At 50.3% G+C, this 10085-nt stretch overlaps 1 protein-coding gene across 2 annotated transcripts; it reads right to left on the minus strand.

The window, feature by feature from the left end:
* Positions 1-6902: 6902 nt before the first annotated feature.
* On the minus strand, positions 6903-9581 carry FZD8 (frizzled class receptor 8). Of its 2 annotated transcripts, XM_075144088.1 has the most exons (2): positions 8578-9581; positions 6903-8451 (listed from the first exon to the last, which is right to left on the minus strand). In XM_075144088.1, exons 1-2 carry the CDS (start codon positions 9550-9552, stop codon positions 7543-7545), a joined length of 1884 nt encoding a protein of 627 aa, XP_075000189.1. In that variant the 5' UTR covers positions 9553-9581; the 3' UTR covers positions 6903-7542. The 2 variants fall into 2 exon arrangements, with proteins under 2 accessions (XP_075000189.1, XP_075000188.1); XM_075144087.1 differs by having other exon boundaries at positions 6903-9581.
* Positions 9582-10085: the final 504 nt, after the last annotated feature.

The raw sequence follows: 10085 nt of genomic DNA on the forward strand, positions 1-10085 counted from the left end.
AAATTAGGTTTTTTGTGATTTTGCTTTTTTTTCATTAAGAATGTATAACGTGAATGTGCTTTGCTTCATTTTAAGCTGCAAAGGCCCATTTTATATACTGCTTGTTAAATCAGATTCTAATGATTCTTTCCTTCATGCAAATCTTTCCTCTCATTCATGGATTGTATTTAAATTCTGCTCAGCTTGCATTCATGATGCCTTGTCAGTGATTTGCATTGCTCTGATGCGTTTGCCCTGGTTGCACCCCTCACTCACTTTGGCTTGAGAACATAGAAGCCATAAATAACTCTTTAGCTGCTAAAAACAACACACACAATTCTTGTACACTAATGAGCTAGAGGATGGCAGCAATGAAGCTCCTTGTGGGTCTCTGTGGTTTCCTGGTCTGACTATTCCTAACACCCTGCTCCATATTCTGGAAAACTGTGATTTTCCAAATTGTTATAGGCAAAATATCGCTCCCCTAGAGTTTTGCAAAAAAGTAACTTCAGCTTAAAAATCACAACTGTAAATGTGTTTTCTGCCCAGCAGGTTTGGGGAAAGAAAGTAAGGCAGCTCCCTGCCGAGTGGCTGGTCTCCCCTCTCCGCAGCGCCGGGAGGCTGTAGCTCCAGATGGCAGCAACGTACAGAACACACGCTGCCCAAAGCTGCAGGTTCTGTAGGTGAATGGGAAACATTTCCCCTTCCCTTCCAAAAAATCAGATTTAATTTTATTTCCACCCTACATCTGGACAGAAAGCCAAAGCCAGTTATTCGTTTCGTAAGCTACATTTTCTGATTTACATTGAAAGAGACCATTTAGATTTCAACCACTAAGAAATTATGAGGGTATCATGTCTAACATACATTTTGAATCAAGTCTGTTCATAGCATGAAAACTATTCTTTCTAATTTCAGAAGATGTGAAAATGGGACATTCTAGTCATAGGTTTATTTTCTGGAAAAAAATCAAGTAGAAAAAATAATTGAGACTCACGCTCCTTTGTGAAAAATGTTAGGTATAATTTAGCAATGACAAATGTTTGGAGGAAAGAACATCTAGCTAATGCATTTAAAACATACATGAAAGCATCTAACAAGTTGCACATAAGGCAAAAATGATTGGAAAAGAATCATTATTTTTCTGCAACGTATTAAAAAAATGAGATAGAGATAGTCCAGCTTTCTCCTTTATAATATGTTGGGCATGTATAGCAACTTGCCCACATCTTTCTGAGTAAATGTATATTTTCTTGGAAAGCTATGTTTTAAAAAAGGACATCACAGTTCCCTATTTTTCTCTGCTGGTTGCAGTGGCAGCCACCTCTGCCCAGAGGTCACAGCAATACGTGTGCGCAAGGTCCATAGGCAGCGGGCAGGTCCCCCGGGGTGCGCTGCCCCCCCCAGCACGCTCGGGTAGGGCGAAGCCATCGCCCACGCCACGGCCTCCGTCACGCACCAAAGAGAGCGGAGAAGTCGAGAAAAAGGTTGCAGGCATCAGCTGCGGAGCCCATACAGTGGAAGGGCCTCGGGTGAAATTCCCAGTCTCTCCCAGTTGAGGGCACTGCTGGATGGCGAGCAGAGCGGCGGGCACCCTCCCCGTGTCCTGGCCCCGGCGCCGCCCCACCGCGGCTTCTGCTGCTCGCCCGTTCCTACCGGAGCTCCTCCCTTTGCCGGGATTTCTTGCCCAATGCAACTCCAAAACTGTTGTAAATCCTCTTTTCCATACCTGCCTGCCTGAGCGAATGGGAAGAATGAGTCATTTTTCTCTAGTCTTTCAAAAGCTGATTTCACGTTAGCCCTTCAGCGTACATGGCCCAGATTTGGGTCCGTAAGCCTAACATGATGGCCCCACGCCAGTCTGCTTCTTTTCACCTAATTCCCTCAAATCTCTCTGTGTCTTCCTGATGAAGAGGATCACATCTCATACCCAGGCCCCACGTAAGGGCTAGGATACTTTATAAGTTGTAAAAGCAGCAGTGGGATTGATGTTTGGGAGTACCAGCTTTACTGAAAACCGGTGATAGATTTGGTGCTGTGCCCGGGAAACTGCGTACACCCTGGGCATGTGGGACTATGGCCTTTTGGGGGGGTATTGGGCGGAAATTGGTGGGGAGGGCATAGGTGTGAGGAAGTGCTCGTAAAATGGAGCGTTACTGAAAACACAGAACAGAGTCGGGAAATCCAGGTTCTTCCCCTAGACTTGTCACTTAAATTTCATTAGCCTGGGTATTACTGCAATTTTTTTCTCCTGAGAAGAAATTTGACTATTAATTCACAAGTGAATGTCAAGCATTTTGAGATCATAGATAAGAGACTTGTAGGAGTGAAAAAGTATTATCTCAGCCTTCAAAAAGCTCGGTTCAGCATTTGACCTTAGGTACTAGTTTCTGAAGTGATTTGACTACCCTTAGTCACCTCAGATTATGGCTCCACATTTTAATACCAGACACTAGTTATTTCCATACCACCATAGCACTTATGATGTGTGATCCTTTCTGCTCAACTAGTGAAATTCATATACCTGATTACAGTAATGATAGGCATTTATAAAAGCTTAAATAAATAGAGCTGTCTGAACATTTCTAATTGAGTTCTCTTAAAGGCTGCCTAGAACTCATCATGACCACATGCAGGGAATCTGCCCTGTTTAATATTTCTTCCTTGGACCATCATCTGTAAATCACTTTCCTTATTCTTCTAAGGCTCATCCTGTTGCTTTCAGGGTGACCTTTGTTGCCCAACCTTTTTAATTCTAGTTTTGGTATGCAAAAAGAGAGGGAATATGGCCAGGACGGGCAATGGAGTGATCGTTCCTCACTTGCTTCCCTGTTGGGCCGGAAGCTGGGTAGACCACGGCGGTGGGAGTGGACGAAGCATGTGCCTGGAGAAACATAGGCTGCGTGGCTCTAGAAATGGGGTGCAGGAGCAGGGCATGCTACAGGCAGGTTGCAACAGGCACTTTGGAAACTGGTTGTGATTCTACAAGCTGGTTTGACTGGCCCACACTGAGCTTTCCTCCAGCATGATCTTGACTGTAGGTGAGCTTTCACTCCAGAAGCATATTTTGTCGTTTTTCAACATTCATTATCACCAGTTCACTTTTTCCCCATATTAGGTGGCCTGTCTATCCCACATAAAATTCCATGTCTTTATCAGTTAAGAGGGTTAACTTAGTGGGCTAGGTTTGGCTTTTGCACTGCACATACCGTTTGTGAAAGAAGTACGTTGAGCACAGTCACTGGGATCAGTGATCTTACTTTTATAGAAGTTTTTATATTTCAAAGTGGACCTGGGTTTGTCCTAAGAACTCTGGTATTTCTTTCTCAGCTACTGATTCCTTTTTAAATTTGGACATTCTGCTTTGGCTTCCAGTACTGGTTTCCTCTCGTGAAAAACCGTTGTTCATTTTTCCCACAAGCCACCTTCAGTTGTCTAGCGAGGTGTGCCCAAGTGAATCTGGAAAGAGCCTGGGCTCTTAAACTGGGGTGAAGCACGCTGTGGGTAGTGTGGGCACAGAGGCGCCTCTGCCTCCAGCTTTCCTACCCCACCCGGGGGACCTTTTAGTCAAGTACATTTGAAGAAGTTTTTAATGGCTGAGCACCCCAATACTTTGATTTTAAAATAGTGTAAGAAAGAAAGAAAAAAGTCTCTTTGTGTGCCAGTCTTAGCTTTCATAGCCTTCCCAGAAAGTCTGGCCACATTCGTATTATTTCAATATATAAGAATTTCCCAATTCCTCCTGTCTGAAGTCCCTTCCCTTCCATGATTGATTATCAAAGCTCCAGAGAAGCTTCCCCTGCACAGGGAAAACTTTGGAGCGGGTTGCAGGACACTTCCAGGTAGCTCCCAGGGACTCGGCAGCAGGGCCCAGGGGAGGTGTGGTGTCCCTCCTGAGGCCCCGCAGCACACCTGCGCTGCTCTGCCTCTTTTTAAAAAGCCCACTGGGAGCTGGGCCAGCTCCTTTGGAGGCTGCAGGATTATTCAGTCATTGCAGCAGGAGGAGAATAAGCCATAGGATTTCCTTTTGAAGCAGGAACACGTAAAGCAAGGAGGGGTCCTGGAAAGAAAAGGAACACTCTAAAGGTATGTTGCTTACTAGAGAAGAAAAAAAAATCCTGAACCATGTTTCTCTGCTAGTTTAGTCACTCTCCTGAACAGAGCAGTTAGTTACACCTTTCTGTGAGTTGCAGGAGGCTTAGTTGCCATCTATCCAGCTCTCCAAATGTTGCTATACAAGATGTCCTATGGAGCCACATCAGCGATAATAAAGCTTTCCCTTAGCTCTCGTGGGTGCTGCCCCTGCCCACGGGTGAGCCTACACCAGCAGGGATGCCAAGGGCATTCCTGCTCCGCAGGCAAGGGCTTGGGCCATGGGCCTGCTGGGACTATTTTTAGTAGCTTTCTGGCAAGTTTAGGGAGAAGGCAGTTTATCAGCAGACCTTGAAAGGTAACATGTAATTCCTACCACCTCACCAATATATTTTGGATCTTCATAGCAAATTTATTTTAAAAGTCTGATTAAGGGTATCATAATAATGTGAAGTTCTGTGTAGCTGTGGCTTTTTATTTCTTGTGTACCTAAATGCCTTGCTGTCGGTTTTTCTGATTTTTTTTTTCCTAGACACAAATTTTATGTTGATTCACAAAAATCTGCACTTGTAAATTAACTTCTCTAGCACCATTTCCCCACATTTGTGTTTCTAGCGATTTGAATTTTGTCTCATTTTTATTTGTTTAACCTTTGCATTATTACTCAGCCACTTCCAAAGCAGGCACCTTGTTAACCTAACTAACTCCGAGACTGTTTTCCTGACTAAGTCCACCTGCAGCACCTCTTAGCTCATTCCAGGGTAGGTTAAGCCACAGAGCTACTTGCTATCTTTTACTAGAAATGCTTTTATCTCAGCACTAGCAACCTGTACCAGCAGTCTTCGAGAGACCTATCTAAATAAATTCTCACAGAATAGTTGTGGCTGTACCTCCCCTCGGTCTTCCTTGCTAGAACCCACTGGAGGGGAAGGAACACAGATTTTTACCTGAAGAAGTGATTGTGCTTCCATATGTGGGGCTTCCCCAGCAGGAAGATGACCTCTACCTTAGCCCCACTGACAGCAGGGAAAACTGCCATGTTGACTTAAACGTTTCAACAACTGTTAAAAAATGTTTCCAGCAATACAGGAAAATACTAGGGCCTCTTCAACTTATGGGTATGTCAATATTCCGATCTTGGTCAATTGGTGTATAAATAGGCACCATGCATAAATCCCAGTGGAACATCCTTTGCATTTGAGAAGTTAAAATTATTTTTCCCTCTAAGGAGTTGGAAATTGTCATTTTAAATTCCTCCTTCTCATGGACCTTTCCTTCATGGTAACTTTGTAGAAGTGGAGGAGTCTATTAAGTTATGGGATCTTTGAAAGGGACGCCAATAATCAAGTCAGTGCTCAATGGAACAAGGGTTTTCCCACAAATCATGATTGATATCTGTGTCATTAGTAGGGTAGCTGCCCATCTCTTATCATGATTGACAGGTTAATAAGGGACCTGGGGCTATCTTTTCACTGCTAGCACACAACCTAACCAATTGCTTTTAAATGATTGCTAATTTGACAGAATATAAGCAGAAGGCATAAAAATATCTGGAATAATGTCTAATGCAGCTTTTACTCCTGATAGTCCCAGCGATCCCATTTTAGAAAACAGATAAGAATGTCGTTAATAGCTTTTAATTTTTTTTTAAGACACTCAGTTTTTAAAGAAAATCTTCTAGTTGTTCTTTGGTTCAATTAGGAGCAAAAGAGAAGGGAGTTTTGTAATGCAATTGTCCTGTAAAGGAAAATGTTTTAAATTGGGGAGATTATGTGAGCAGACCACCTGTAGGGCATTCATAGCTCTTTTCTATAATGCTCCAAGCCATGCCTTGCTGCCTGCAGTCTGGCTAACAATGCAGGGAAAAGCTGTTTAAAAGGCTGTTCTCCCTTTTCCCTCTGCTGTTCACTAACTGTTACAAGTCTTCCTCTTAAAATAAAAAAAAAAAAAAAAGTCCCAAGTCCCTTTAATTGAAGAACTTTAAGGCTCCATGGTGGCCAATTGGTCTGCAACAAGAGGAACCAGGCAGCAGGGAAAGAAACTTCAGACTATACATCATGTTTGGTGAAGAGAAAAGATCAAAGTTTTCCCAAACTCAAAAGAAACCAAGTTCCCTACAGATTAACCCTATTCATTTAGCTCCTCTTAAAGGAATGATGTTCTGAGCCACTGGGCAGACAGGTAAAAAGTTCAACAATTGCCAAAGCATTCTTCTGTTAATTCAACAGCCTTCTGCTCAAATAAATTAGCTTAGTCCTGACAGAAGAACAATACCTTTTCTCTTGAAAAAGGACCATATTTGATATACAAAAGTTAAGTATGAAAGGTTAAGATGTTAGTTTAATCTGTTAAGAGATTGATCTAACAAATCTCAACTCGCCGTTCCACTGTAGTACATGATCTATGAATTTAAAACATTAACCTTTTACACTTCAGTATGCATCCCCGGAAAGGCAGGTGCTTACAGAAGTGCAGACAACAGATATGAGAGGTGTGTGTGCACATTCCTAAAATAACACCCATTTTAAAAGGATACTTAACATGCCATGCCAGATGACTCTTTTGTAAAGGCTCAGTTTAAAGACACTGTCATCTTTCAAAAAGCAGAGAACTGTGGTAAGGCACCTCCCAGTTCTGGCAAACACTTTTTCAGAACAACTTGTTGAATTACTTGTTTTCCTTGTGTCTAAGTATCTCACTGCTTTAACAGAGGCAGCCATCTAGTATACAGTAACAACTGGAGCATTAATGTAGTTTGTAGTTTATAGAACCACCTAAAGACATAGCAGCTGGAATAACCAGGGCAGGAGTAGGGGAAAAGCTTGAAAAAGTCATTTATCAAAAGTCATTTTATTGACAAAATAGAATACTCATATTTGCTCTTACAGGGGTAGCCTCTACACTTTTTTACAAAAAAAATTTACAGACTGTATAGCTTTGGATATATACATATTTTACACATCTGTACAAGGTAACAAATAATTATATAAATACATCCTTTAATGTAGGAAACCCGTATTTAGCTGGGGTGTATAATTAAGACATGTTTTGATTCAGTCTGTATTGTAAGGCATTTGCCTGGTCATCAATATCCCAAAAACCTGCAGTCCCAGCCGACTCCCACCTCAGGGTAGGGGGGAGGGAGACCCTCTCCCATGAGCGAAGAGCTGCTGTTGGTCCGGAGTGAATCAGAAGCCGCTGTGCCTTGCCCTCCGCAAGACACGAGTGAGCCTCTACCCTCCTCTGCCAGCAAAATAATAAGCTGGCTCCTTGAAGTACATGCTCCCTGCATATGAATGGAGGGGAAGGAGGAGGGGGCTGGAGCTTGGGGCCTCTGCCAGCTGCATTGTTCTATACAAGCTGTGGCTAATAAGGACCATTAGGGGTTCATTAATGGCACCAAACAGTGAGGGGGCATTTTAGGCAGGCCAGTGTCCCTCATTCCCTAACCTTTGGCCTCTTTCCCCCTCCTCACACTTGAGACAAGGGCATCTGCTTGGGGTAGGAGACAGAGCTGGCGGTGCCCGACCTCCATGTCAGGCCGGTGCTGACGTCGCTGTAGAGGGAGCCACCGCCTCCAGCCCCAAGTCCTCCTGCTGCAGCGATTGCCGCCTGCCCACCTGCTCCTGCCCCTGTGCCCCCAGCCACAGCAGCACCTTTGCTAGCCCAGCAGCAGCGGGTGCAGAGGGCCCTCCAGGACTCGAGGGTCTTGCCAGACCAGACCCAAACACCGGAGGTGATGCCCACCACCAGGCACATGAAGTACTTGAGCATGAAGACAGCATAGTCAGGGCGGCGGGCCTGATCAGGCTGCTGGTCGCGCAGGCAGGGGCAGTTGTGCGTGGCCTCCCAGCGGGGCCGGTTGTGCTGCTCGTAGAAAAGGCAGGCAACCACGCTGGCAGCTGGCACAGTGTAGAGCACAGTGAAGAGGCCCAGGCGTATCATCAGCTTCTCCAGCTTGTGGGTCTTGGTGGGGCCACCCTGCTGCTTGATGACGCTGCGGATGCGGAAGAGCGAGACGAAGCCGGCGAGCAGGAACATGGAGCCGATGGCCAAGTAGATGAGCAGCGGTGCCAGCACGAAGCCCCGTAAGTTCTCCAGGCTCTGGTTGCCCACGTAGCAGATGCCAGCCACGGGGTCCCCGTCCACGGAGCTGAGCGCCAGCACGGCGATGGACTTGACGCTGGGGAGCAGCCAGGCGGCCAGGTGGAAATACTGCGCGTAGCCGGCGATGGCCTCGTTGCCCCACTTCATGCCGGCGGCGAGGAACCAGGTGAGGGAGAGGATGACCCACCAGATGGAGCTGGCCATGCCGAAGAAGTAGACGAGCAGGAAGACCACGGTGCACAGCGCTGGGCCCGTGCTCTCGTACCGCACGTGCTCGGCCACCGCCAGCTCCGGCTGCAGCTCGGCCGCGCCCCCCGCCGCGCCGCGCCCCCCCGCCGCCGCCGCCCCCGCTGCCGCGCCGCCGCCGGCCCCCGCCGCCCCGGCCCCCGCGCCGCCCGCGCCCGCCCCGCCGCTGCACGCCACCTTCTCGTGCCCGGCCACCAGGCGCACCAGGTAGCCGAGGGAGACGAAGAGGTAGCAGGCGGCCAGGAAGATGATGGGGCGCTCGGGGTACTTGAAGCGCTCCATGTCGATGAGGAAGGTGGAGACGGTGGCGAAGGTGGAGAGGAAGCAGAGCACGGACCAGAGCCCGATCCAGAAGGCGGTGAAGGCGCGCTCGTCGGGGCTGAAGTAGGGGTTGTGGCAGGGCAGGGCGCAGTTGGCGATCTGCCCCGTCTTGACGCGGTTGTAGAGCGGGTGCCGCTCGCTGGACACCGACACCATGGGCGCCCGGCACTGGCAGCCCGGCTCGCAGGGCGGCGGCGGCCGCGGCTTGCGCGGGGCCTCGGCCGGCGGAGCGGCGGCGGCGGGGGGCGCCTTGGCGGGGCCGCCGGGCTTGGCGCCGCGGAGCGGGGGCTTGGCGGGCGGCGGGGCGGCCGTGGTGAGGTCCGTGCGGTTGTAGTCCATGCAGAGCGTGTCCGGGCTGCCCTGCTCGGGGAGGCGGTCGCAGCGCATCCTGTCGGGCCAGGCGAAGCCGTACTGGCGCATGAGCGGGGCGCAGCCGGCCTTGGCCCGCTCGCAGACGCTGCGGCAGGGCGGCAGCGGCTTCTTGTAGTCCTCCAGGCAGATGGGGGTGTACATGCTGCAGAGGAAGAAGCGCAGGTCGCTAGAGCACTGGATCTCCACCAGCGGCCAGAACTGGTGCACCTCCAGCCCGGCCTCGTCCTGCGTGTCGTGGTTGAACTGGTTGGGCATGTAGGTGTAGTTGTAGCCGATGCCCTTGCAGAGGGGCACGGTGATCTCCTGGCACGACAGCTCCTTGGCCGAGGAGGAGGAGGAGGACGCGGCGGCCGAGGCGGCGGCGCAGCCGGCGCGCTGCAGCAGGGACAGGGCGGCGAGCAGCGAGGTGATTTCCAACAGGTAACTCCACTCCATGCTCGGCGGCGGGCGGCGGCCCCGGCTCCTCTCCCGTCCCGCTTCAGCAGCCACGGGGAGCGCGGCGCCACAGCACCCCCCCGCCCAGGCTACCCCTCTGGGGGGCGCAGGGCGGCCCCCTCCGTGCCGGCCGCAGGTGAGAGGGCTCGCAGCCCCCGCGGGGCTCCGTCGCCCGGGAGGGAGGCGGCCCCGCGGGCACCAGGTGAGCGGGAGCCGGCGGCGAGCCCCCGCGCGGCGCCGGAGCAGGGGGTCTGCTCAAGGAAGGCCCCTCAGCCGCCGTCGCATCGCTCCTCGCGGGGCTGGCTGCGCAGGGGGGGTCGCCGCTTCTCTCGCCGCTGCTCCAGCGCCGGCCGGGCACGGAGCGGTGGCGGCGGCAGAGAAGTTTCGCCGTCAGTCCCCGCGCGGCGCGGTCAAGATGGCTGAGGCGTCTCGGGGACCAGGCGGTGCGCTCCGCGGCGCCGCGCTCCCACCGCCCCGAGCGGGCGGGCAGCGGCGGGGCCGGTGCTGGGGTGGCCGGAGCGGCTCCTCCTGCT

The sequence above is a fragment of the Calonectris borealis genome, chromosome 2, assembly GCF_964195595.1.
Source record: "Calonectris borealis chromosome 2, bCalBor7.hap1.2, whole genome shotgun sequence".
NCBI lineage: Eukaryota > Metazoa > Chordata > Aves > Procellariiformes > Procellariidae > Calonectris > Calonectris borealis.